Source organism: Dromiciops gliroides, chromosome X, assembly GCF_019393635.1.
Source record: "Dromiciops gliroides isolate mDroGli1 chromosome X, mDroGli1.pri, whole genome shotgun sequence".
Lineage (NCBI taxonomy): Eukaryota > Metazoa > Chordata > Mammalia > Microbiotheria > Microbiotheriidae > Dromiciops > Dromiciops gliroides.
Window position 1 is genome coordinate 28,960,389 of NC_057867.1, and position 26,822 is coordinate 28,987,210.

The window sequence follows — 26,822 nt, forward strand, 5'->3', positions numbered from 1 at the left end:
AGATACTATTTCAAATTAGGAATACAGGGAAATAAAGTACAACCTGACTGCTTTCCTGTGGTTTCTTTCCACTGTGTCTCTTTCCCACCTGCTTCGCTTAGAACTTCTTAGAACTTCTCGAATACAGTAAGGGCCTTAGCTGCCTCCGGCCTCAGGGCACGTTACACTTTCCCTAGTTTGTATTAAGGCCTGTGACCTTCTGTCTGTCTGCTCTGTCAGTTTGCCCTTCGGCCTCTCTTTTGCCTGCTCCTAGTCCTTCTCGTCTTCTCCTGCATCCTTGTAGCCCCCTCTCCAGTCTCCAATCTTTGCCTCTGCTCAGCCGCCTCTTGACCTCTTCTTGCCCGTCTGAACCCCTGAGTCTTGTCTAGCTAGTCTGTCCTCGGCCCATCCTCTAGTCAGTCTCCCCCCTCCAGTCTCATTCCCGGGTCTGTAGATACCTTTTCTTCTCTCCAATCAAATCTCGGGGCTTCCTTCGCCCCCACAGACCAAGCTAATCCACCAGCCAGAGCTGCAGCTGGGGGGGGAGGGGGCTGTGCTCTCGAGCCTCATGCCTCAGCACAGGCCATCCGGGATCCTTCAGATAGCTCTGCTCAGGTCGAGGGAGCTGGGGGCTTTTTTTCCCCCCAACTCCATCTGACCTGGTCTTGTATAGCCCACGGGGCTTTTTCCGCTCAGCTGAAGCTGAGGAGGAGGGGGAGAGACCCTGAGGGCCTAAGGCTTTTTAATCTCAGCCTAAAGGTAGGGTCCCCAAATCAAAATAAATTTCCACAGAAGGAAAGAAAGAGGTAAGAAAGAAAGAAGGAAAGAAGGAAAGGAAGAAAAGAGGAAAGAAACAGAAAAGAATGAAAGGAGAAAGGAAGAAAAAAGAAGGTAGGAACAAAGGAAGGGTAGAAGAAAGAAGGAAGGAAAGATAAAAGACAGATGAAAGAAAAGGAAAACTGAAAGGAAAGCTATAAAGAGAGGGCAAAGGAAGAAAAGAGGAAAGAAAGAAAGAAGGAAGGAAGGGGGAGGGAAAGGAAGGAGGGAAGGAAGGAAGGAAAGATGAAAAAGGAAGGAAGAATAAAGAATGAAAAAAAAGTAGAAAGGAAGGGAAGGAAGGAAAAAGGAAAGATGGAAAAATAAGAAGGAAGAGTAAATAAAGAAGAAAGGAGGTAAGGATGAAAGGACAGAAGGAATGAAAGGGAAGAAAGGAGTAAGGGAAGAAGGGAGGGAAGGAAGAAGTGACATGGGGCTAAATTAGGTTATTAGGATAAATTAGGACATTGGGATAACTCAAGTTTTCTCCTCAAGAAGCCAACGCAAAGGACAGACACACCTAAGGAGTAAGGGGAGATAAGTCCATTAGGCTTGGCTACTACCTGAGCTTGGAGACAGAGATAACTGCAGAGGTCAGGACTATCATTCCCCCCCCCCCAAAAAAAAAATCCCCCTGACTCTCGGTCATCTTTCCCCCCCCAAAGGGCACTTTCCATTGTCAGGTGATCACCCCATCTATCGTCTTAAAAAACTTTGGCCTTTCTTCTGTTTGAGGAGAAAGAAGTTTAAGCCCTCTCCTCCCCTGGAGGCCAAGTCTTCCACTTCCCTCTAGGTCACTTTCTCTAGTGCCCAATAAAGGACCCTTTGAATCCTGACTGGACGGGGTGTAAGAGTGTACTTCTTTATGGAGGAATACCTAAGGACCTCCCCACTGACAGAAGGAAGGGAATGTGGGAAGGGAGGAAGGAAAAAGGAGGGAAGAAAAGAGTGAAGAATGAAAAAAGAAAGGAGGGAGGGAGGAAGGAAGGAAGGGGGAGGTGACAGAGGTGATGGAGGGGGGGGAGCTGGCCGGAGCTGCCCCGCCCCCAGCCTTCGCAGGCCCCGCCCCCAGCGCCCTGGGAAGCCTTAGCCCCTAAGGCTCCGCCCCCACGGCGAGGACGGGCCCCGCCCCCGCCCCTGCCCGTGCTTGTGGGGGCGGGGGGCCTCTGGCCCCCGCTGTTACCAGCCTGGAACACTCGGGTCGCGGGCGGTTGCAGAGACGCAGTCCGGGCGGGAGGAAGGAGCGGACCCGGGACCTGAGTTCGGTAGGCCTCGGCCCCCCCCACCCCCCCTTCCCACCCCGCGAAAGAGACCCCTGGGCCGGGCTTCTGGCTCGCGGGCCGCCCCTCCAGCTCCCGTGCTCCCCGCGGCCCCCTCCGACCCAACCCCGACCCTCCTGGGGCCTGCCCTTCCCGCGCCTGGGCCGGGGACCCCGGCCTCCGAGGCCGGCCTGTGTGGGCTCCGTCCCAGACCCTGCCCGCTCCGGGCCTCAGTTTCCTAATCTGGACAGTGGGGGTGGGGGCGGCATGAGTCCAGCCCGGGGTGCCCGCATACCCGTCCCCCCCCCAGCCCCCTCCCCGGAACAGCTGCCCCCCCCCCCAAGGTAGTGCCGGGCATGGATCACAAAGGAAAGCAGCAGCTGCAAGCCTTCTCTCCCCTCCCCCCCAGGCCCCTGTCTCCCTTCTCCCCCCCATCCCTTCTCTTCCTTTCTTCCCCCCCCATTTCCCCCCTCCCTCCCCATAACCTTCTGGAGAGCCGGGCCTGCCTTGTTTGTATGTTGGTTTGTTTGTGGTTTTCCTCCTTAGCATCCTAGGTGGCCGTGGGAAGGTTTCTAGGCAGTGGGTAGGCCCCGGGCCATCTTTTTTTAAAATTCCGAATATGGGAAATATAACGAGCGTTTCTATAACAAGGTGGAATAGAAAAAAAAAGAGGATTGCATCTAAATCTGCAAATCTCTTATGTCCAGCTTGCCTTTCCTTTTAAATATGCAAAAAAAACCCGATTACGATGTAACTATTCCCCCCCCCAGATGGCTTCCCTTAGTCACAATTATATGTGTGTGTGTGTGTGTGTGTACACCCCCCCCCCACACACACACACGGTGGGCCAAAAGTCATGATTTTTAATAACTTTTCAAAAATGATTTTTCTTTATTTTTGCCATTTATAAGATTTGTTTTTTCACACTTCATGTCAATTCATTTCCTCTATGTACTGTATATGATGCTGTGGCCTTGTAACTGAAGCATGCACAATAAAGGAGTTATGAAATATTGAAACCCCTTTGTGATTTTCAGCCCACCTTTCTCTGGGTGCAGATAGCATGTCCCTGCAAAGGACCTTTGTGGTTAATTCAGGCATTTCTAATAGAATGACTTGGCCCATCAAAGTTGTTCTTAAAACAGTATTGCTGTTACAGTACACGCCGTTCTCTTGGTTCTGCTCATCTCACTCGTCATATTTGCATGCAAGCCTTTCTAAAACCATGGAGCTCATCATTTCTTAGAGCACAGTAGTCTTCCTTGAGGAACATAAACCACAATGTGTTCAGCTTTTCCCCCAATGACAGTCGTCCCCCTCACGTTGGTCCATCATTTGTTGTTTGTTTTTTTTGGGGGGGGGGTTGGTGGCATTGAGGGTTAAGTGACTTGCCCAAGGTCACACAGCTAGTAAGTGTCAAGTGTTTGAGGCCAGATTTGAACTCGGGTCCTCCTGAATCCAGGGCCAGTGCTTTATCCATTGTTCAACCGAGCTGTCCCACCTTGGTGCATCTTGACTTTGACTGTAGGCATTGCATCACCTGATGTGGTGGAGAGGGCCTGGCAGGCAGGACACCTGAGTTCTATTTCCAACACCTTTGGTCTTTCTGCTCCTTAGCCACCTGTCCTTGGGCAAGGTCCCTCCTTTCTTCTGGGGCAGAGCTGAGAAGTGCGACTCTGATGTCTTTCTTTCTCTCTTTCTTTCTCTTTCTTTCTCTCTTTCTTTCTCTTTCTTTCTCTCTTTCTTTCTCTCTCTCTCTCTTTCTCTCTCTCTTTCTCTCTTTCTTTCTCTCTTTCTTTCTCTCTCTTTCTCTCTCTTTCTCTCTCTTTCTCTGTCTCTCAGTCTCTCTCTTTCTGTCTCTCTCTTTCTGTCTCTCTCTTTCTGTCTCTCTCTTTCTGTCTCTCTCTTTCTGTCTCTCTCTTTCTGTCTCTCTCTTTCTGTCTCTTTCTGTCTCTCTCTTTCTGTCACTCTCTGTCTCTCTCTCTCTGTCTCTCTCTCTCTGTCTCTCTCTCTCTGTCTCTCTCTCTGTCTCTCTCTCTCTGTCTCTCTCTCTCTGTCTCTCTCTCTCTGTCTCTCTCTCTCTGTCTCTCTCTCTCTGTCTCTCTCTCTCTGTCTCTCTCTGTCTCTCTCTCTCTTTTTCTCTGTCTCTCTCTGTCTCTGTGTGTCTCTCTCTGTCTCTCCCTCCCTCCCCCCCCCTTTCCTTTCCTTTCATCAGTTGGGGTTAAGTGACTTGCCCAGGGTCACACAGCTAGTAAGTATTAAGTTTCTGAGCTCAGGTTTGAACTCAAGTCCTCCTAAGTCCAGGGCCAGTGCTCTATCCACTGCACCACCGGGACCCTGATTTCTACCAGTACTTCTAACTCTAGTCGTGGGGTCTAGTCTCACTCCTGGGGTCAAAAAGGGTCTTCCAACATGAGTGATAGAACTGGTGCTTTGACCACCTGAGAGAAGGGACGTGGAAATGGTGGGTGATGCTACCAGCATTTGTAAGGCATTAGAAAACACACGCATTCCAGTGGTGGAAGGGCTTGGCCAACAACTTGTAGGAACAGTAAGAAGGTTCAGTGAAGACCTGTAAACTGGGCAGCAAACCTGCAACATGGTGGGTGTGGTGGGAAAGGAGAAGAGGAGCAGGAGGAGGAAGAGGAGGAAGCAAAGGCAGGACCTGGGGCTGGGGCTGGCTCTGAACTAGGTCTGGGGTCCTGGACAAAGCGCTCAGGAATGTGTTTGGTACCACGAAGCTGCTTGGACTCCAGCTCAGGGACCTTCCCATTTGGGGTCACACACCCCTTTGGCAGTCAGTGTGGGGAAGCCGTCGGGCCCTTTTCAGAATCGTGTTTGTTACCTCCATTCCCAAAGGCTGATTCTCTGTCATTTTGAAGTTAGAGACAAGTTACTTGTAATTTTGACACCCCCCCACCCCCCAAAGCCCTATGCAAGTTCCGGAGCCCCTGAAAACCATCCATGGCCCCTGGACCCCAGGGTAAGAATCCGTGGTCTTGAGGTTTGCCCAACAACTTGGCAACTGTCATTTCCCCCCTTCTTTCAGCACAAATAGGTGGATGAGTAGAAGACAGTCTCATATGGGAGGGGGGCCATGGAAAGAGAAATAAGGGCAGCCACCAAGAAGGCCTGGCAGGGGGAGTTCTGGTATCCGGATAGATTGATGTCCCTGTATGCTGTGTCCCTCCCCCCCCCCCATGCACATAGAGAGCAGGAAGCATTGTTCAGAAGGACGACCTTGAGTTCCAGCAACATCCTAACTTATCAAAGGACAGTTTAATATTGTACATCATATTTTATTGACTAAGGCCAGAGTGTGAGCTGTTTTTTTGCTGAAAAGATTTTGTTCTCAAGAGTGGAAACAGAAACACTTTTGTGCTTCACCTTCAGCCCAGAAAATCAAGGGAATCGGCCAAGTGGCTACATGGAGTATTCTGGGTAATTCACATTTTGTCATCTAATGGGGAGAGGAGGCAGTGTGGTGCAGGGGTTCTAAGGACCAAACTTGGTGCTTGGGAAACTGGAGTTCAAATTCTGCCTGTGATATTTTGTAGCTGTGTAATCATGAGCAAGTCACTGAGCCTCAGTTTTATATGAGGATTGGTGATGCCTGGAGTCCTTCCCTCCCAGGGACGGTGTGAGGATCCTCTGAGATAATGTACACACACAATCCTTTTTAAATGTGAGAGGGGTCAAGCATTGTAATCCTTAGGACAAGGTTTAGCCTGTGGGAAATACGATGGGTCCCCCCCACCCCGCCAAAATAGCTTTGAGAATGGAAACCAGACTTTGTAGGCTCATGTCTTAGCTCCTTTTAGGCCCCAGAGAAACAGCCAACTTTTTGCCCAGTTTAAGCCCTCTCGTTTTGTTTTTGTTTTTTTTTTTTTTGGGTGGAGCAATGAGGGTTAAGTGACTTGCCCAGGGTCACCCAGCTAGTAATTAAGTGTCTGAGGCCGGATTTCAACTCAGGTCCTCCTGAATCCAGGGCCGGTGCTTTATCTACTGTACCACCCAGCTGCCCCCTAGTTGTACAAGTTTCTAAAAAAGATTGTAGGAGTCATATATTTCTTTCTTTTTTTTTTGGTGAGGCAATTGGGGTTAAGTGACTTGCCCAGGGTCACCCAGCTAGTAATTAAGTGTCTGAGGCCGGATTTCAACTCAGGTAGTCCTGAATCCAGGGCCCGTGCTCTATCCACTCTGCCACCTAGTGGCCCCAGGAGTCATATCTTCGATCAACTTCCAAAGGCCCCTTAGTCTCAGACAACTGATACTAGACCGCTCACATGGGGCCTACTGCTCATATTGTGTGCTGAATATTGAAGGGACCTTGTTACCTAATAAGTGATCCTATTCTTCTTCCTTTAGCTACTCCCTTGTCTTTCCCACCCCTTCCCACTGGGTAGGGGGTATCATTTAGCTGTAAGCCCCAAGTCACTGACCAGAAAAGTAAGCCTCCATTCTGTAGTCCAGGGTAACCGTCAGGGGAGTTCTTTAGCCCATGGGGCCACATGCTTCTGAGCCCTGACTCCAAGCCTAAGTGTTCCCAGTTCCATTTGGGGGACCAGTGAGCATCCCGGTATTTTCCATAAATATCCCTCAGGTCTTAAGCAGCAGACTCAGGCTTCCCACAAAGTCTCTCAGTTTCTTGTGAGCTAATTTGCGCCTCTTTGTTTCAGACAGATGCCAAAGAGATGTGCTTTCTAATGAGATGTGGCTGAGGAAGCTCTCATTTGTAGATCTTTCTCATTTCCTGTATCTGTCCCTCCCTGCCAGCCCCAGAAGTCATCCTGGCTCTATGATGCTCCTCCTTCCTTAGTCACGCCAGTGAAGTGGAGGGAGTAGGGCAGGGAGCACAGAGCACAGAGTTTGTTGGCCTGCACAGCCACCTTTTTGTTCTTGCAGCAATGCCAGATGTGTATGTGGTCCCGGGTGGAGCCTCGCCAGAGATGCCCAGGGAGGATTCTCATCAGTCAGAAGTGGAGGGTAGCAGTGTCCATTCCAGCTATTCCAGTGAGACCTTTGAGTCCTTCACAGAAGAGGAGGTGAAGGAGGAGGTGGCAGAAGAAGAACAATGTCAGCTGATTGAGGGGAAAGCCCCCGGCTCCTTGGCCTCTTCTGAAGAATGCCTGACCGAGTCTAGTGCCTCTGGGAGCCAAGCTGTGAGCAAGAAGCTGATGCCAAGCTTAAAGGATGGAGGTACAGAATTCCTATTGGGTGGGAGTGGAAAGGGCTGTTGGTTGGTCCATCAGTGGGCAAACATTTTTTAAGAACCCCCTATATGCCAGGCACTGTGATAAGTAAGTTCTGTTGGCCACAAACTTAGGGTTACATTCCCACCCACCCACTGCCTTTGCCCATTTTCTACAGTAAAGGGGACCAGCCACTTTGCCATTGGCATGCTCACCCTGGGCATCTACAACATGCAGAACGCAACAGAAACAACCCCTGGCCCGCCCCCCCCCCCTCCAGCCAAACAAGATGCTCTCTGGTTCCTCTGAAGCCACAGGCCAAGGTGACGTGAAAGGTGCACACCAGGGTACATTGCTGAAGAGGGCCAAGCTGTGCCAAAGAGAGTGTAGTGGGGCAGAGGGAAGGCCACAAGGGATTGGTTCAGTAGCCTGATCACTGTGGATATTGACCTTCCTCCCCACCTGCCCCTGCACACAGCCCAAGCTCTGCTGCCCACTCTTCACACTTGTCTTCATTCCCCTTTCTACTGCCGTTTGAACCCCTTCCTGACAGCGGCCCTGTCTGCAAGTTGTTCCCGTGTTAGGAACCTAGGATTGAGAGTTAAGAGGGACCTCAGAGGTGTCTCCAACCCTGGATTGACAGATGAGAAAGCTGAGGCCCACATAAGTGAAGTGACTTGTAAGATGTCACAGGGTAATTTTACAAGAGCCAGATTTGAACCCACATCCTTTGACTTGAAATCTGGTCCTCATTCCCTGACATCACACTCTCCCCCTATCCGATGTGAGCTCAGGAAATGTGGGCTATGTTGAATATGTCTGTACAGTGAAGGTAATTACAAAAATGCATCTGCTCCAGGAAAATAATGGAATGCATTCCAAGGCCAGAGAGAACAGTTTTTAGATGGTTTTCTCTTTGGGATAATCCATTTCCACAGGCCATTCTTTCCATTAGCACCAGTCCTTGGGATTTGTCTGTCAGCATAATTCTTCAGGGTCTCTCCTGACAGTGGGGAGAAAAGACTGATGAGGCACAGCCTGATAACGGACTTCCAGTAAATTCAGGGTTACACGAACAAAGAAGCAAACCATTTCTCCATCTCCTTAGGAAACAGACAGAGAGGAATCGGGTTCATACAGAAACTGGGGAAAGAAACAATTTGTTTGCAAGGGCACTGAACCCCAAAATGGGCTTAGATGGCAAGGTTCTGGGCCCTTCATTCATCAGCCCTTTGGGTGGGCTGACTTGGGTACTCTCTCTAGCATGCGGGCAGAAGCTGGGATGAGAGAACATGTCTGAAAAAATGATGGTGGTTTTTTCCCTTGATGTCACTTCCCAGTGGCATTTCCCCAACCTCAATAGCACCTTCCCTGGCAATGGAGAAGTATGGTTCAACAAAGGAAAGCCATGTGTTGGCCATTAAGAACAACATGGTGTCATTCTGGGCCTCTGGCTTATTGCCACCTCTCTTTTGGGTGGCAGAAGCCTACTGCCTTTCTCAGGCCAAGTAGTTGGCCTCCTGAGGCACTTTGCAATTCAGGGATTCTACCAGAGGCTACTCCTCCCACCTTAGCCAATAAGGAAGCCTTCCTAAACAAAGCTGGTTGTGTTGATTTTTTTCTATCCCAAATAGGGGAATGAAATGCTCTGTGGTGTCTGGGATCTAGTATATTTATTTGAGCTCATGACTGTGTAGGGTGTCCTCAAGAAGTCAGATCTGACTTTAGAATCGATAGTGCCCCACATGGGGTCATCCTAGGGAGGTAGGGCAGAACCCCAACCCCCCCAAATGTCTCTTCTTTAGCCTGTAATAATCCTTCAAATTCAGCCTTTACAGATTCATACAAGGGGGCTGGAAAGAAGAGATGAAAAAGCATTTATCAAGACCTCCCCCTGTGTATGCCACAGTAGAACGTGCACATACAAAAGCAAACCGGTCCCTGCTGTCTAGGAGCTCACAGCCCAACGGGGGACGCCGCCCAGAGTGGATTGACCGGGTGCTGAGCACCTCGGAGGGTACTTTGCTCCTTAGGGTGCAGAGGTAGGCTCAGGGTGCTGCAGCTGTCTTTAGTTTCATCAGACAAATCACAATAATGTTTGTGTTTCTGAGGTTGAGCCATTGGACGGCCTCAAAGACTTAGGTGGCAGGAACCTTCTTGGTGAGGTCTTCAGTGGCTAGGCCTCTACCACAGTCAGCCAACATTTCACTATTGTAATTTAGATGAGCCCTTGAAGACATTGGACCCTGCTGCTTTGGAAGAGAAATTGAGTCAAAAGTGGATCCAGCATCTCAAGGCCAAAGAAAGTCCTGTTGGACAGCCCCAGGCTGATGGACGACCCCAGGCAGGCCCCAGGCCCCGAGCAGGTAAGCCTTTACCTTGTGTTAGCAGTAACCTCCTCTTTCTCTGACTGCCTTGTCGGGAGCAGTGGCTGTCTGAGACTCAGTTTCCTTCTGTGTAAGACAGACATCTTACTTGAGTGTCTACCTCCCAGGGGTGCTGTGACAAAAGCCTTGTGTGAACCTCACACTCGTAAGGAGATGCTCATTAGCCAGCATCACCCATTCTTTTTGTCTTTTTATTTTTTAAAGTAATAGACATTTTTATTTATAGCTTTGAGTTCCAGTTTTTATTCCTCCTTCCCTCCCTGTCCTCCACCCTCCCTGAGGCAGTAAGCAATGGGTCATACATGAATGGTTAAGTAGAACTTTACCCTGTTAGTCGTTTTGAATAAAAGAAAAAATGAAAGAAAGTGACAAATAGCAGGCTTAAGTCTGTGTTCCATCAGTATCGGTTCTTTCTTTGGAGGGGAATAGTAGGTTTTTTCTCGATACTCCTTTGGGGTTGTCTTGGATCATTGTATTGTTGAGAATAGTTAAGCCATTCACAGTTCTTCATCAAACAGTATTGCTGTCTCTGTGCACATTGTTCTTTTGGTTCTGTGTTCTTCGCTATACATCAGTTCTCACAAATCTTTTCAGGCCTTTCTGAAGTCATCCTGCTTGTCATTTCTTTTTTCTTTCTTTTTTTTTTTTTGTGGGGCAATGAAAGTTAAGTGACTTGCCCAGGGTCACACTTACTAAAGTGTCAAGTGTCTGAGGCCCGATTTGAACTCGGGTCCTCCTGAGTCCGGGGCTAGTGCTTTATCTTCTGGGCCACCTAGCTGGCCCCTGCTTGTCATTTCTTATAGCACAGTAATGTTCCATCAGCATCATATACCACAGCTTGTTTAGCCATTCCCCAACTGATGGGCATTCCTTTGATTTCCAATTCTTAGCCACCCCAAAAAGAGCTGCAAGAAATATAAAAAATAGGTACAAATAGGTCTTTTTCTCTTTTGGGGGATGTCTTTGGGATGTTTCCCTAGCAGTGGTATTGCTGCATCAAAGGGTATGCCCAGTTCTGTAGCCTTTTGGGCATAGTTCCAAACTGCTCTCCAGAATGGTTGGATCTTTTCACAATTCCTCCCACAGTGGATTAGCATCCCAGCGTTCCCACATCCCCTCCAACATCCCACATTTTCTGTCTTTGCTATATTTGCCACTCTGATAATCACCTGTTCTTTATACATGAAATGGTGCCACAAACCCTATCTCCAGTGTGGCTGGAAACAACACTTTATTTCCAGAACAAAAGCCGTGTTCACGGGTGTGCTTCTCAAAAGCACTAAAAGTTTGGGTTTGGAAGCAAAGGGCAAGTCCTATGACAGTCAAGGTGTGCCCAGGTCTTGCAGAATGCAATTTAAGGAAGAGCCCAGGAGTTTCCTATGTTTCCTCTCTGTGGACAGACTTTGCCATTTTCAAGCTGGATGGGACCTGGGAAATCATGTGATCCAACCCTCTTGTTCTGCAGAGAGAGAGAGAGAGGGCAACAGCCCTGAGAAGTTCAGTGACTGGCTTATGGTCAGGCAGATACTAGGGAGCTGAACCAAGATTTGAACCCAGGTCGCCAACCTTGGAATTGAGAGTTCTTTCTGCGGTTTTCTTCCTCATATCAGCATATGCCTTCATCCTCTCAAGCTGTGTTGGGTTTCATTCAGGTTCTGCTAAAGAGCCGTGCAAATATCCATTCGGGGAGCCTGGTTTTTGATACAGTTCTCTCCCACCTCTGCACGGCCTTCTTTGTCTGCTTTCTGTTACGTTCTGTCTCCTAGGTTCTCGTTCTGTTGACCACCAGAAAAGTTATAGTTTTCTGCTCCTCTTTTGCATGAGGATATTTGGTTTCTTTTCCTTTATTGGGCACCAGATGGCGCTCTCTTGTCACTTTATTACAGTGATCATCCCTTATTAGGCAACTAGTCCGGGTCAGGGGTTCTGCTAAACTCTGGGCTACAAAAAGAGGCAAAAAGGCCCATCCCTGCTCCGAAGGACTGCACAGGTGGATGAAAGAGATGAAAAGGGAGCCAATACGTACACATCAAGCATACAGGAGATAAATAGGAAATGAGCAAGCGGGGGGGGGGTGGCACTAGAATTAAGAGGAGTTGGGAAAGATGTTGGGATTCTGGATGCGAGTTGAAGGAAGTCAGGAAAGTCAGGAGGTGGAGGGAGAGAATGCCAGGCGTGAGAACAGGCAGGAATGAGGACCACAGGGGAAAGATGGAGGGTCTTGTTGGTGGAGCAGCCAGGAGGCCAGCATCACTGCATGGAAGAATCCCTGTTGGGCAGTGAGGTGGGAGTAGTTGGGAAAGGGAAGAGAGGTGGCCTAGTATCCCTGGAGGGAAGTCAGGGATTCTGAGTCTGAATTGCTGTGTGACCTCAGCCAGGCCATTTAAGCTCACTTGGTATGGGATTCCCTCTCCTTAAAACCCTAGGTCTGCCCAGAGATTTCTGACTTTCATTTCATCTCTCAGTCCCATTGATTCAAAGGCCTCCCTGCTTTGGTTACAAAGAGGAAAATGCAGGCCTTTCCCATTCCCCTTTCTCCCGCTCACTTGATCCAGTGTTGTAGAGATGTAAATATGAATAGAGAGAAAAACCCGAATGCTTTTAGACTGGACGTATGCCCCAAGGATTTCAAAGGCACAAGCAGGGGTTCTGTGTGCCCACCAATATTCACAGCAGGACTTTTGTGGAAACAAAGTGGGTTACGTGTGCCTACTATGGAGAGAGCTCTCACAGATAAGCCTAACATAGGGTTACTGGGTGGTAAGAAGGGACAGCTACGAGCAGCTCAGAGACTTGGAAACATGACCGTGAGCTAAGGACAACAGGCATCAAGTCCCTGAAATAACGTCAAATTCTTTCTGGAAAAATGTGAGAGTAGGCTTCAGGAGAGCCTTAGAAGTGAGGGAGTTTGAGGGGCAGCTAGGTGGCGCAGTGGCTAAAGCACTGGTTGTGGATTCAGGAGGACCCGAGTTCAAATCCGGCCTCAGACACTTGACACTTACTAGCTGTGTGACCCTGGGCAAGTCACTTAACCCCCATTGCCCCACAGAAAAGAAGTGAGGGAGTTCTTCTTTACTGGATTTTTGTTGGGAACATTATAGAGGAAATTTATACTTCAGGTAGTGGTGGAACTAGATGACTTCTGGGGGGTCCTCCCAGTTCTGAGATCCATGGGATTTTCCTCTTTCTTCCTGTAACTACCGTCTCCTCTAAGAATTTGGATGCTGTATCATTTGGTGCCTACATGTTTAGTATTGCCATTACTTCATTGTCTATGGTACCTTTTAGCAAGGTGTAGTTTCCTTCCTCATCTCTTTTAATTAGGTCAATTTTTGCTTTTGCTTTGTCTGAGATAGGGATCGCTACCCCTGTTGATATTTGATTCTGCTCCAGCCTTTCACCTCTCCCCTGTGTGTATCTCTCGGCTTCAAATATGTTTCTGGGAAACAACATATTGTAGGATTCTGGTTTTTAATCTACTCTGCTATCTGCTTCCATTTTATAGGAGAATTCAGACCTTTCCTGAAGACCTTCTAGGTTACCTTAAGTCAGAAGACTGGTTCACTGGGTTTTTTCAGGTTGTACAGCTCCAGAATCTGTTGAGAGGCTTAATTTAACATTGTTTCTGAGGGGAATTTGAGAGAGCTCAGGCAGCTTCCTGGTTCTACCCTGCCATCTTGGCTCCACCGTAGGATTTTTCAAGTGCAAGAGAAAAACACACCATACTCTGCATTTTTGGGAGATGTCTGTCAGAGACAGTTTGTCGATTTTTTACAAGCATTCCTGCTTGGAGGGAGAATCAAATGAGCCAAGCTTCCCTTGCTCATTGAAATTTCTTCTTCCCCAACCGATGTCTCCTTACATTTTGTAGTTATCCTGAAAGGAAAGACATCATTCCTAGTGCAAGACAAAACAAGGTGCAGAACAAAGGCTTAGGGACCTTTTACCCATGCCAGTGGATGGAAGCAGCATTGGTGCACCCTTGGAGAAATCTCTTCCCCCAAGCAGTTATTCCCTCTTTAACTGCTCCTTCTAGGAGTCCCCTTTCAGGCTAGGCAGAGATGCCCACTCTTAGCTGGATGACTCAGAAGGTATTCCCACTCTTAGCTTGGTCACCTCCAGCAAGACAGACTTGGTGTGTCATCTTAGTTTGGGGAAGTGAATGAATGAACAAGGACGTTCCTGAAAGGCTGATGAGATCTCGATTCAAGTGAGACCAAGGCTGTCAGATTGGGACAGTGTCCTCACGTGATTTCTTGACATTGTGTTACACTTCCCCCAGAGGTGGACCTGTACTTTCGCCACCATGCCGCCAAGTCAGGTTATAGTGAAGAAGAGGAAAGTGAGGCCCAGAGAGGGAATTGCCCCTCCATCCCCCAGGCGGTGGTAGGGCAGGATTCAAACCCAAGTGGTCAGGAGACTCGCATCCAGGCCCCCTCTGCTGCATTGTGGTGCCTTCCCTTCCACCATGCTTTCTCGTACTAGGGAATCTGTCGTTTTCCCTTTTCCCTTCCTAAGTGACAAACACGGAAAGCGTTGGAGACACAGATCACATAATTCCTCCTTAACCTAACAGAGTCACTGACATTTCTGTTCCGTGCACGTGTTGTTGACAGATGTCGTGGAAGCATCAGAGAGTGAAGAGGATGCTCTGCAGGCTTTTTATGCCACTAAGATAAAGGTGATTCGTCATCAGCTGAGCTCTCAGGAGACAAAGGGCAGCAGCCTGCCGAGGCAGCAGCAAGGACTGGGTGCAGAGAAGCCAGTGACAGATGAGCGGAACGACTGTGTTGTTCCTCGTCAGCTGATCAACAGAATCTCTCAGCAAAACCTGAGGATGGCACCCAACAAGGTACAGACACTGGAGAGTGTCCCGTTAGCTTTGGCAGCTGCTCAGTAAAGGAAAGTCTTCTGACTTATTTACTTGAAAGGAGCCCCGTGTTTTCCTGAAGCCACCGGGATCCTATGACATTGTGTCTGATGAAGAGCAAATCACGTTAGCAGTCAGGCAGCTAGGGGTTAGGGGTGGGAATGAGGCAGTACCAAGCAAAGGCAGCCCCCAGTGCAGTGGAGGCAGTGCGGAGTCACGAATGAATGGCTGATCTCTTCTTGATCAGGGTAGGGAAGGGAGGAAAGTGAAGCCAGAGTGGTGGCGACAGCCTGGAAGAACACTGGAGGTAGAAAGGGCATGGCTAGAGGTCATCATGAAGATGAAGGGTCTGGGAAGGTAATAGTTACCAGGAAGACTAGAGCAGTGCTCATGGCAACCTCCCCAAACCCCAGAGTGAGCTCTGTGTAATTGTAATGACCAAGCTTGGACCAGAAGAGGTGAGACAGTGCAGCCCCTCCCTTCTTTGAGGAAGTGTCAATGTGCAGAATATTGCCTTCCAGACCAGCTCACCTGAGGTGCTGCATAGTTTTGTCACGCTAATTTTTAACCCCTCTGGCCATCTTTTGTTCTAAGGGCCACCCCTGGGGGCGGGCCACCACTGGTTTTGCTCCTGAAGGTTGTATAAAAGAAGGAAACACCACCACAGTGGTTTTCAGAGGCCAAAGAGCCAACCAGGGGAATGTCTAGTCTGAAACTGATTCTTCCCAATCACTTTGCTTGGGGTCATGGGGAGTGGGTGGGTTGGTGGGAATGATGGGGAGCACAGGAAGAAATGACCTCCCCATCTTAGAAGTGGGACATTTTTGTTTGTTTTTGAGACGGGGCCTCCATGTCTCACCTAGACTGGAAATAGAGTGACCACTCTGGACAGTCCCACTGAACCCTGAGGGAAACCTGTAGTGAAAGGAGGTGATCTGGAGGAGGATCCAGCACAAGAGAATGAGGAGTGGTCAGAGAGGTAGGGAGGGACCGAGGAGAGCAGGGGTCCTGGAAACCTAGAAGAGAATAGTGAGGAGATCAGGGGCGTCCAAGCTACAGAAAGGCCAAAGGTAAGGAAAATGGAGAAAAGGCCCTTGGATTTCAGCACTAAGAGCTCACTGGTAACTTTGGGAGTTTGGGTGCAATGCTAAGACTGGACAGTGCACTGTAAGGGCTTAAGTAGAGAGTGGGAGGAGAGAAAGCAGAGGCACCTCTCCTAGGAGGCCTTCCCCAGCAGATTGGCCACAAAGGGCAGAAGTGGGATCAGGCCACAGTTCATGGGCATGAAGGCTCAGGGAGGGGGAGGAGACATGGCAAGGAAAGGAAAGGCCTCTCAGTCCGAAGGCAGGGAGAGATGGAAGGTTAGACTCATTGCCCCTGAAAGCCAAAGTTGAAGCAGTGGCTGGAAGCTGGAAGGAGTCACATTGTGGTGGAAAGACTCTTTGGTGTGGGAATGGCTGAGACTCCACGGCCTCTGAGCTCCCTTCAGATGGGGAGACTTTGTCATGCTCTTGTCTCTCTTTCAGGAAGCTTGGTACTGATCAGTAATGCTCACACACACAGAGAAACTCACTCACACACACACACACACACACACACACACACACACGCGCACACACGCACACGCACACATGCACACACGGACTCATACACACACACACACTCACATACTCACACACATTCACATACTTACTCTCATGTACTTACACATCCACACTCATGCACACTCACATATTCTACACTCACACACACACACACACACACTCACATACTCACACACATTCACACACTCTCATGTACTCACACATACTCTCACACATCCATACTCATGCACTCTCACATACTCTCACACACACACACAGGGACTCACACACACACTCTCACATATCCACACTCATGCACACTCACACATACACAGGGACTCATATATACACACACACTCACATACACACATTCACATACTCACTCTCATGTACTCACACACACTCTCACCCATCCACACTCATAAACACACTCCTGCACACTCATAAAGACACTCCTGCACACTCACATATTCTCACACTCACACACACAGGGACTCATATACACACACAGACTTATACACATACACTACATAGGATATACACCTTGCCTTGATCCCCGCTCAGTTCGTTGCTGGGTGATAAGAAAATGAAATTCCCCTGACAGGAATTAAATCCTAGTAGAAGGTAAAATGCCGTCTGTTGCCCGCTCTCGTTCCCCTTTGGGGGCAGCTTGTGGTGCGGAGAATAGAGCTCTAGACCTGGAGTCAGGAAGGCTTGATGCCGCCAAACCCAGGCTCAGATATTCAGTAGCTGGGTGACCTCTGTCTACCTCAGGCTCTTCATCTATAAAGGGAGGATAATGGTGGCCTCCACCTCCCTGTGGTGGTGTGAGTATAATGTGGGAGAGAATATTTGGAAAGCATTCTGTAAACTCTAAATGCGGTTTAAGTCCCAGCCACTGTTATCAGTATAGGAAATAGTTTCAATTTGTTTCTCTCTCAACCCTAGCCTTGGAGTCAGGGATCCAGTTCTGTGTCTCGTCTCTGCCTGCTGCTGAAGTAGCTCTGTGACCGTGGTTGCTGCAGTTTCCCCTCACTTTCCAAACAGAAACTCTTAACTTGACAAGATAATGGTGGAGATTAATGTAGCAAAAGTACGTTTTCACCATTAGGCTCCATAAAGATGTCAACCGGTGTTATTCTTTCTGCTTCCAAGCATGTTTATTGAGCATTCCTTTCAGAAAGGTGTTGGGTGACTACCGAACTCGGCCTAATGCATCCGGTAATTTCTGATTCTGATTTCTCGTTTGAAGGCATCAGCAGTTAAAGAGCACAAGTGTTCCCGGTGCCCAGAGTGTACCAAGAAGAGAGGAGAACTCTCCCAGCTGACCTTTCTGCGACAGAAAAAGACCTTCCTAGAGTCGGCTCTGCTCAAACAGAAAATGGAAGAGCACCGCCATACCAAAGTTAGTGACTCTTACACACAAATTCTGAATGGCCCACGTTTCCATAGCCTTTCAAGGCTGACCCAGAGCTTTCCTCACAAGCTTCTAGCAGAAGCAGGCGGCGTGGCCTCCTCCTTTGATTTTCCTCTTGGAAATGCTTATTACTTATCCATTTAAAATATTCTTTTCTTTTTCAATTGAGTTGCAGGTTCTCTCCCTCCCTCTCACCCCTTCCCACCCCACCCACTGAGAAGGCAAAGGATAAGATGTCACTTATGCGTGTGAAGTCCTGCCAACTACATTTCCATATCAGCCCTATCTCACAAAAGCAAAAACCCAACCACCAGCTATCATCTCTGTGGCTGCTCTGTCCTTGGCTGTTCAGTATTTTTGCATCAGCATTAAGCGATATTACTTTAGGCTTCTTTCTCTATCCCTCTTTGGTCTGGATAAGAAGGTTGTGTTTGTCTCTTAGAAAGAGGTTGGTGCCTTCATCCTCTGTTCTTAAAAAGAGTTTCATAGCAGGACTCAGAGGTTATTTTGTAATGTTTAATACAACGTGCTTGCAAATCTCTGTGGTCCTAGAGGCCCCTCCCCTGCATGGGAATTCATGTATATGTTGTTCACTTTCTCTTTCTGTGATTAGCTTGTTTGGGTTACGTTTATGCCAGTTCAAGAATCTCATGTTGTTTTTTTTAAATTATTCATCCACTTAATTTCATGTTTTCCTTTACTTGAAATACAACTGGGTATCCAGTTTCTGAGAACTGTCTTTATTTCTCTTCCAGCTTTTGTGATTTCCTTTCATCAGTTTGATTTCGGTATTTTGGTTTTCTTCTCTCCCTTTCTTTCACTTCTCATCGAGACCGTTAATTAAGGTTATCAGATTTATATTTTTTGTTTGATCATTCAGTCGTGTTCACGTTTTTGTGACCCCACTAAACCATAGCACATCAGGCTCTTCTGTCTTCCACTATGTCTCAAAGATTGCCCGAGTTCCCATTCGTTGTTTCCATGACACTCCCCAGCCATCTCCTTCTCTGCCGTCCCCTTTTCCTTTGACTTCAGTCTTCTCCAACATGCAGTTCTTTTCCAATGAGTCCCATCTTCTCATTATGGGGCCAGAGGATATAAGCTTCAGCTTTAGTATTTGACCTTCTGGTGAATGGTCTGAATTCATTTCTTTAGATATTGCTGTCCAAGGGACTCTACAAAGTCTTCTCCACCACACTTGGAAAGTGTTGATTCTACAACTCTCACAACCATACATTGGCACCTTGATTATCCCGACCTTGGTTGGCAAGCTGATATCTCTGCTTTCGAGTCTGCTGTCCACCTTTGCCATAGCTTTCTTCCAAGGACTAAGCGCCTTTGAATTCATGGCTGTAGTCCTCTCTGCAGTGATCGTTGAACCCAAGACTATCAAATCTGCCACTGCTTCCATTTCTTCTCCCTCTATGTGCCTGGGTGTGGTGGGACCAGCTGCCAAAGTTCCTAGGGGTTTTGATGTTAAGCTTCAAGTCAGCTTTTGCATTCTGCTCTTTCACACTCAAGAGGCTTCACTTTCTGCCATCAGAGTGGTATCTTCTGCATATCTGAGGTCGTTGAGGTTTCTCCTCCTAACCATAATTCCAGCTTTTCAATCACCCGGCCTGGCATTTCCCCTGATGCGCTCTGCCTAGAAGTTCAGTCACCGAGGGGGAAGGGACAGCCTGGTCACCCTCCTTTCCCAGGCTTTAATTGATCAGGTGTTCCATGGTTAGTTCTAACTCTTGCTTCTTGGCCTACACGCAAGATGATCTGGCACTCCCATCTCTTGGAGGACTTGCCACATTTTGTTGTGATGCACACAGTCAAAGGCTTTAGTGTAGTCAGTGAGGCAGAAGTAGCTGTTTTTCTGAAATTCCCTACTGTTCTCCACAGTCCAGTTGTCAATTTGGTCTCTAGTTCCTCTGCCTCTTCAAAAATCAGCCTACGCTTTTGTGAATCCTCGGTTCACAGATTGCTGAAGCCTGCCTTGCAGAATCTTCAGGATGGTCTTGCTTGCGTGTGACATGAGTGCAACTGTTTGGGCACTTGACCATTCCCTGGCGTTGGCCTTCTTTAGGATTGGGAAGTGAACGGCTCTTCTGCAATCCAGTGGCCACTCTTGAGTTTTCCGAATTTGTTGGCCCGTTGAGTGCAGCCCTTTGACAATTGCTCCTCCATAAATCCGGGTCCGTGTGCTCAGTGGTCATCTTCCATTGATTTTCACCGTGTTCTCCTTTGGCCTCACTTTTGCATTATTGCCTTGGTGGTTCTGTACTCAGTTGCTTTTTAAATCCTTATTTGCCATAAGCAGCTCTGATTTCATCAGTGTAGGGAAGACTCAGCCTGCTAAGTCCTTCCACAAGTGTCAGTCAAGAGCTCCACTGTAACTTGGAGTCTTCCTGGGTCCTGGATTGTTTCAGTGCCAGGCCACACATGGCAGAGGTAGGACTGGAACCCAGCTTTCCCTGCCTCCAAGGCTTGCACTTTCTTGTGCTGCTTCGAAGCCTTCCCCTCAAGACATTAGTGTTCTCTTACCCTTTTGGTAATGTCCGTGTCATAGGATATACATTTTCTCCTGATGAGCATTGAAGTTGCAGCCATCAACATTCTCATGTTATCTCCTGGCTAGCATTCTCTTTAATGTTGTTCTTATGATTGGGCCTTTGATATTCTCATTGTAGGGAACTTCATTTATCAGTTCCTTTTAGGCCTTTTTCTAAGTCCATTTTTTGAGTACAATTTGTGTCACGTTGGGGCAGCTAGGTGGCACAGTGGATAAAGCACCGGTCCTGGATTCAGGAGGACCTGAGTTCAAATATGACTTCAGAGACTTGACGCTTACTAGCTGTTTGACCCTGGGCAAGTCACTTAACCCTCATTGCCCTTTTAAAAAAAAACCAACAATTTGTGTCACGTTATAGAAAACAAAAATTTTTTGGAGACTTGTGCTTCTTTTATGTCTGAATTCTTTGTGTCTTGGCAGTTTTTGTATAAGTCTCATTGGAGTCTGAAAACAAAGCATATGCTCTAAGATTCTCACTCAGAAGTCTCCATAGCCCCAAATTCTAATAAATTCTCTATGGAATTTAGTAGGAAGGGGACATCCTTACTTTTTGGAGCATCACCAGAATGCAGGTGGATCATGTACGGTGTAGATGAGCTCTTAGGGTTTTCATCCAGCTGATGCCATAACCTGGAGACTAGAGATTCTTCACCCACTTGATTATTTTCCTGTGTCGATGTTTGGGGCGGTTACAGGTCTCATCCAGGAGACTTGACAGAAACAAAAAGCTTCTGTCTTTTGCAAAGAGGAGCACTTGTAGATCTTCACCACCCATAGTGAAGCCCTTTTTGGGGGAGACTCTCTACCAGATCCATCTGTGATCCGGGCAAAAGGCTTCCACGAGCATTTGTCTCGCTGTGTTATGGCTGGCCTATTATTCATGATCAGAGGGTCACCAAAGAAGTTCTTAACCACCATCTCTTCTCAGTCCCCACTGGGGACAGCCCAAGACCCTGGGTCTAACATCTTATTAGAGACAGCCCAAGACCTTGAGTCCAAGACTCTCTGAAATTGTCACGCTTCCAGCTGAGCATTTGCAACCATCATCCCAGGTAGTTATCCTAGCAGAAATATAACCTGGCAAGTGCTCCTGCAGGTGGTATCACCACTTCACTTATAGATAGCCCCCCCAAAAGTTCTTGTCCCCAAAGTCCTTGGCACAGATGGATGGCTCCGTGTCACAAATGGGTATGATTTTTATCCTGGAATTGACATTAAAATGCTTTGCCATCTGTTTTGCCACTGTACCCTGAGGACCATGGGACTTTTCCACTTGGCTTGCCATTCAAAGTTTCCACGTATATAGTCTCTTTTATTAGAACGGGGGCCCCTTGAGATCATGGACTGTCTTAATGTCCATCTGTTTCTCCAGTATCTAGTGCAAAAGTGCTTAATAAATGCTTTCTTTAGTCATTCCTTATTCATTCTCTGCTGTTTTATATTTAAGGGAGCCAAATAGTTTGGATGCACGAATGGGAGATGCTTTTCTGGACTAGAGCCGTTAAAGTGGTATTTTGTTCTAGGAAACGGGAACGCTTTTTATAATCAAGAAACCCTAATCACAGAGGGGTCTTATATTCTCCATACCTTTGAGGCAGTTGTGTCATGGTTCAGATTCTGCCTGCTCTCCACTGTAACAGCTGCCCTCTTCCCTGTTAATCCCATCACGGGGGATGCCCTTAATGCATGTATTTGTGCTTCTCACCACTATTTCTTGTCAGTGGGAAAGTAGGCGCGTGCAGGTGGATTGTTGTTGATGTTCTGAGATACCTTGGCATCAGTTGATCCTTCAGTGACCTGTCATCGTGTTTCTCTGATTAGTGATCTGGAGCATTTCTTTTGCGTATGGCTATAAATAATTTGTGCCCATTGATACCCCTGACCATTTGTCAGGGGATGTTATTCATTCTTGCATGTTTCAATCTGCCATGTAAATACCTTAGATGTCAGACCTTTATCGAAGATCCTTGCTGCAAAGATTTTTTTCCTCATATAATGCCCAGGCTTTCTGATGTGTTGCTGTATCCTCTTTGCTAATATTTTATTAAATATTTTTCAAATTGATATTCATTATGAAGAGTGGTCCATACTTTTTCTTTCTCTGATTGGAGTTCTCTCTGCTTCTCTTCTCTGATACCTAAGTATCGGGACCTATGACCTGTGTGATAGAAGAAATTATGTGCGGTCCCTTATTTCATTTTTGCAACCATATTATTCTTCCAGTGTTTGAAAGAAGTCACTTGTAAATTAAACTGGTTGTGGAATTTGTTTTTCTTTTAGAGTTCATTTATAGCTTGTTCAGTTTCTTTTTCAAAGATTGGGATATGTAAAATCTTCATTTCTTCTTCTGTTCATCTGGATATCATATATATGTACTTATGGATGTGGATGTGGATATGTCTATTTCAATGAAGTTGTCAGTTTCATCTGGATATAGTTGGACAAAATAATTTCCAGTAATTTCCTTCATTTGTTCTGATTTGTCCTTTTTCATTTTTGGTACCTGCCATTTGGATTTTTTTCTCTTATTTTAATCAGGTTAAGTACTGATTTTTCTCTTTGGTCACTTTTCCCCTGACCTCCCAGCCTCTAGTCTTATGTAATTATCTATTGAGGACAGGGCAGGGGCTGCTTTCAGCTGTCTTATTCACTCCTTTGATTTTTCAGCCTTTTGCTCCCGACCCTTATTTTAACCTTGAGTGACTCTGTTTAAGTGTGTTTCTCATTCCTAAGAAATTACAGAATCCTACTTTCTAGGCCCTTTTGCTACCTTCCTCTATTTCCTAGGTGAGTTCATCCCATTCGAATTTAGTGTTATGATTGTTTATTGTACATTTCCCTCTATCCTATCCTTGTATACCTTTTGCTTTCTTTGATCCTATCTTCCTCTTTGCAGAGGATAAGAGAAAAGGGGGATGCTCATCACTAGTGAGTTATATATTTGGTGTGGTCTACTTCTGTTCTCTTCCTCCTCTTCTCTTCCCCCCAACCAGTCCTTGGTTACAGGTTCTTACCATTTCTCTCTGCTTTGCTCCCCACTTTGTGATCCTCCCTACAGAGTCGGAATTTGTTTTGCTTCTGACCAATCCCTCCCTCACCCTACTCTGCCTCTTGTTCCACCTCTCCCCTCTCCCAGTTCCTACCTGTTTCCTCATTGAGTTTAATGTATTTTTGTACCAGACTCTCTTCTGTGTGTGTGTGTGTGTGTGTGGGTGTGTGGGTGTGTGTGTGTGTGTGTGTTTGGAAATGCTGTTTGGCATTCAAAGCCCTTCATCTTCAAGCCCCCTCCTGCCTTTCCAGTCTTCTTCTTCTTTCTTCATGCCTGACACGTACTCTTCTTCCCAGTGTCACTGGCCTCAGGGCTGATCCATAAACAAGACATTCCAGCTCTCTGTGCCAGGCATTTCCTTGAGCTGTCCCCCCATGCCCGGAATGATCTCCCTCCCCCATTCCCACTGCTGACCTCCTTTTCTTCCCATAAGTCCCACCCCAAATCTCACCTTCTCCAGAAAGCCTTCCCCAGCTCCTTCTTTTAAGGATTTCTTCTTGACCTCCTATATTCCTTGTTTTGTGTAAACGTGTTTGCATGTTGTCTCCCCCATCAGACTGTAAGCCCCTTGAGGGCAGGGGCTATTTTGCCCCTCTTTTGTATCCCCAGCACTTGGCACAGTGCCTGGCACATAGGACGCGCTTAATACAGGTTTATTGACTCACCTTGAATGGACCTGAGTTCAGATCTGGCCTCAGACATTGACTAGCTGTGTGATGCTAGGAAACTCACTTAGCTTCTGTCTACCTAGGATTCCTCACATGGGAAATGGGGGCAGTAATCGCCCTTCCCTCCTCTAGTTGTTGTGAGGACCAGATGAGGTAATATTTGTAAAGCACGTGCAGATGTAAAGTGCTCTATAAATACTATCTGTCTTATCTGTTATTATGTTGTTGTTGTCCATGATGGTGGTGGTAGTGATGATCACTTGTAGGGAGCGCCCCTAGTTTCCTGGGATGCCACTGGTCTCTTAGTAGAGCATCTGAGGGGTCCAGTTTCTGAGGGCCTTCAGAGGGTTCACTGCAGAATTCTGTGATCCTCTGCATTCTCCCTGAGCTAATTCTCTTTGTCATGAGGTAGCATAGCAAGTGCCAGAGGGAATCCCACGATTGTGATAGAATGATCAAATACATCGTTTTGATCAGGTGACTTTTTCTGAGCTGTTGTACACGCAAAATCCGTGCAATGAGCATAAGGTTGGCAGTCAACTAGATGAAAATTGTCTGTCAAGTCTACAGGCAGCTAACCTAAATACAGAGGAGCAGAAGCCATGCCCCAGGAGGGTAGTGGTCACAGAGTATGAACAATCAGTTGTCCAAAGTACTAGGTATTGTTAGCCACCATATGCCCCAAATCACTCATGATAAGAGAGAGGTCGGTCAAAGCAAGCGAAATCTGAGGTTTCTCTTCTTGCCCAGCAAACTGGGACCCAAAATATGGGAAGGACTGTGGAAAGACCAGCACAGTCACGGTGCTCTTGGTTTATCTGTGAATCTACCCAACCGTTCTGGAAAGCAGCTTGGAGTTATTTGAAAAAAAGGACTAAAATATCCCTACCCTTTGACCCAGAGGTTCCACTTCTAGGCGTATACCCAGGCAGGTCAGTGCTCAGAAGAAAGGCCCCACATCCACCCAAATTCACCTTTTAGCAGCAATTTTAGAGTCGCAAAGAATTGGAAACCAAGATGACGCCTGGGGATCGTGGCCTAGTTCGCTAAGGTGTGACGTGTGAAAGGAATGGAATATTACTGTGTCGCATCCAACAAATAGGAAGAATCCAGAGACTCATGGCAAGACTTCTGTGAACTGATGCAGAGTGAAGTCAGAAGAATCAGGAAAACAATCTAGACGGCGACCACAAGGATGTCAGCGGAAAGGACCACACCCAAACAATGGACCCTGCCTGCCTTCCTTGGAATCTGAATGACCAGGCATGGCCCCAGTGACGCTCTGTCCCCTCCCTCTTCCTCCAGGACAGCTATGGCTGAAAACGTCTTTGCCAGGGGCTATCCTTCTAGGGATAACCCTCTCCACCCAAGGGCAGTCTGGTCCTCAGACAGAAGACACAGCAAAGTTGGTTCAGTGTCCACTGCTGCAAGAACAGGAGGAGGAGAAGTTGTAGATATCTTCCTCTTTGTCTTAGGAGTCATCCTTGTTCTTGTTACTGTTTTCCTATTTCTTTGTCTTCTAGGACTTTCTCAGCTTCATTGGAGAAATCCACGAAAGCCTTCCCAAGCTTTCAGATGACCCAGAGACCATCTGGAAAAGATTAAATGCTCGAGGTCAGGTTGGGTAGAGTGTGGCTCAGCTTGGCCCCAGAGCAGGAGGCTGGATTGAACTATCAGGCCCTCTCCTCTCCATCCTGGGCCCTGCCTCATGCCCTTTGATACCACCAGCTGTCAGTAATATGTGGTCAATAAACAGATGTTTCTGGCATGTGTCTGAGTAGCCTCATTATTCCTGCAGTACACAGTGCACATCCTGTAAGGGTTCTGTGCAGACCTGGGCACTTGCACAGAGATGCCAGGAGGAGCTCCCATGCACAGGGCCCTATGCTGTGTCATGGGGGGTGGGGGGTTGGGGGCACAGAGCCAGGGAGCCAAATTTAGAGAAGACAGAGTCCATCCCCTGCCTGCAGCCGGGTAGGGAGCCAGGCCACAAGCACCGGTAAGTATAAGATATAAAGTACCCCTGGGGTGCATGAGGGAGGTGCAGAATGGAATGCCCCATGAGGTCACACGCCTCGGGAGAGATTCAGCAGCTGAAGAAGAACATTCCAAGTACAACAAAGAGCATGAAAAAATCAGTCCCTGCATGCCCGGAGCTCCCATTCTCCTGGGGGAGAGAACACAGTAGGTTGCTGTTTAGGGGCCAGTCAAGTGGAAACGTCCCATGGGCCTTCAGGAGGAGGCACAGAGCCAGGGCCAAAATGGCCCTTCTTTAAGGGTCTTTGTTCTGATGAGACCCTAGTGGTATCTGATGTGGAACCACTGCATGTTGCCAAGGATTTTGGTGGGGGGACTTTCCATTCCAGGTCGTCAGGAGCCACTGCCAGGGAAGCTTCCCATGCTGGAAGCTCTGCCCTTTCCCAGGCTCTTGGGCTCAGGGCCCTGGGCCATCCCCATCAGGGTCTGAGGGGAGATGGGTGGTGATCAAGGGGGTGTTGATGGTGCTGTGAGTTGTGTGGCACAGTGTTGCTTCCTGGATCTCCCTAGGGAAGCCTTGTTGCTTTAGGGGCAACATTTTAATTGAGGAGTGTTAGGTGGCTCGCCACAATATTGTATCAAGGAAGGAGATTAATAGCCTCTTTCAGAAACAACAGGGTTTATTAACAAAAATAAATTTAAAAACACAATTAAGATTAGTAGAATTAAGGAAAAGGGAATGGGGAAATAAAACTTAAGACCGGCTATCACACCACCACCTGGGGCTCAGCAGAACACACAGCTGCATCCTGCCTCTTTCCAGCTCAAAAGCCAGAGTGGCGAATCTCCTCCCTTCTTCCCAGAAAACCCTGGGCTGTCCATACACAGTCCCAAACTAATTGGTTGGCAGCCGTGACTGACAGTCACATGACTGCCCTCACTGGGCTTCCAGTCATTATAATTTTGCCAGGTCTGTATAGGCATTGGCGAGTGGTGATGATGTGAGCTGCCAGTGACATGACAATGGCTACAGCCAGTGGGTGGAGCACTATGTTGGTGCGTAGG

General features: G+C 47.7%; 1 protein-coding gene across 1 annotated transcript; it reads left to right on the plus strand.

Moving 5' to 3' along the window:
* The first annotated feature begins 1,886 nt into the window (after window positions 1-1,886).
* On the plus strand, window positions 1,887-25,542 carry LOC122733478 (uncharacterized protein C8orf48-like). Its single transcript, XM_043973916.1, has 6 exons — window positions 1,887-2,060; window positions 6,960-7,253; window positions 9,469-9,612; window positions 14,250-14,485; window positions 17,339-17,491; window positions 25,304-25,542. The coding sequence occupies exons 2-6, from the start codon at window positions 6,962-6,964 to the stop codon at window positions 25,406-25,408; spliced, it is 930 nt and encodes a 309-aa protein (XP_043829851.1). The 5' UTR covers window positions 1,887-2,060; window positions 6,960-6,961; the 3' UTR covers window positions 25,409-25,542.
* Window positions 25,543-26,822: the final 1,280 nt, after the last annotated feature.

What these genes read in the sequence shown, in the direction of transcription:
- LOC122733478 (XM_043973916.1), top strand. Translation starts at nt 6,962, where the DNA reads ATGCCAGATGTGTATGTGGTCCCGGGTGGAGCCTCGCCAGAGATGCCC. An exon ending in AGGCCCCAGGCCCCGAGCAG is followed by an intron (nt 9,613 to 14,249) that starts GTAAGCCTTTAC and finishes TGTTGTTGACAG; the next exon opens with ATGTCGTGGAAGCATCAGAG. An exon ending in AAGAGCACCGCCATACCAAA is followed by an intron (nt 17,492 to 25,303) that starts GTTAGTGACTCT and finishes TTTGTCTTCTAG; the next exon opens with GACTTTCTCAGCTTCATTGG.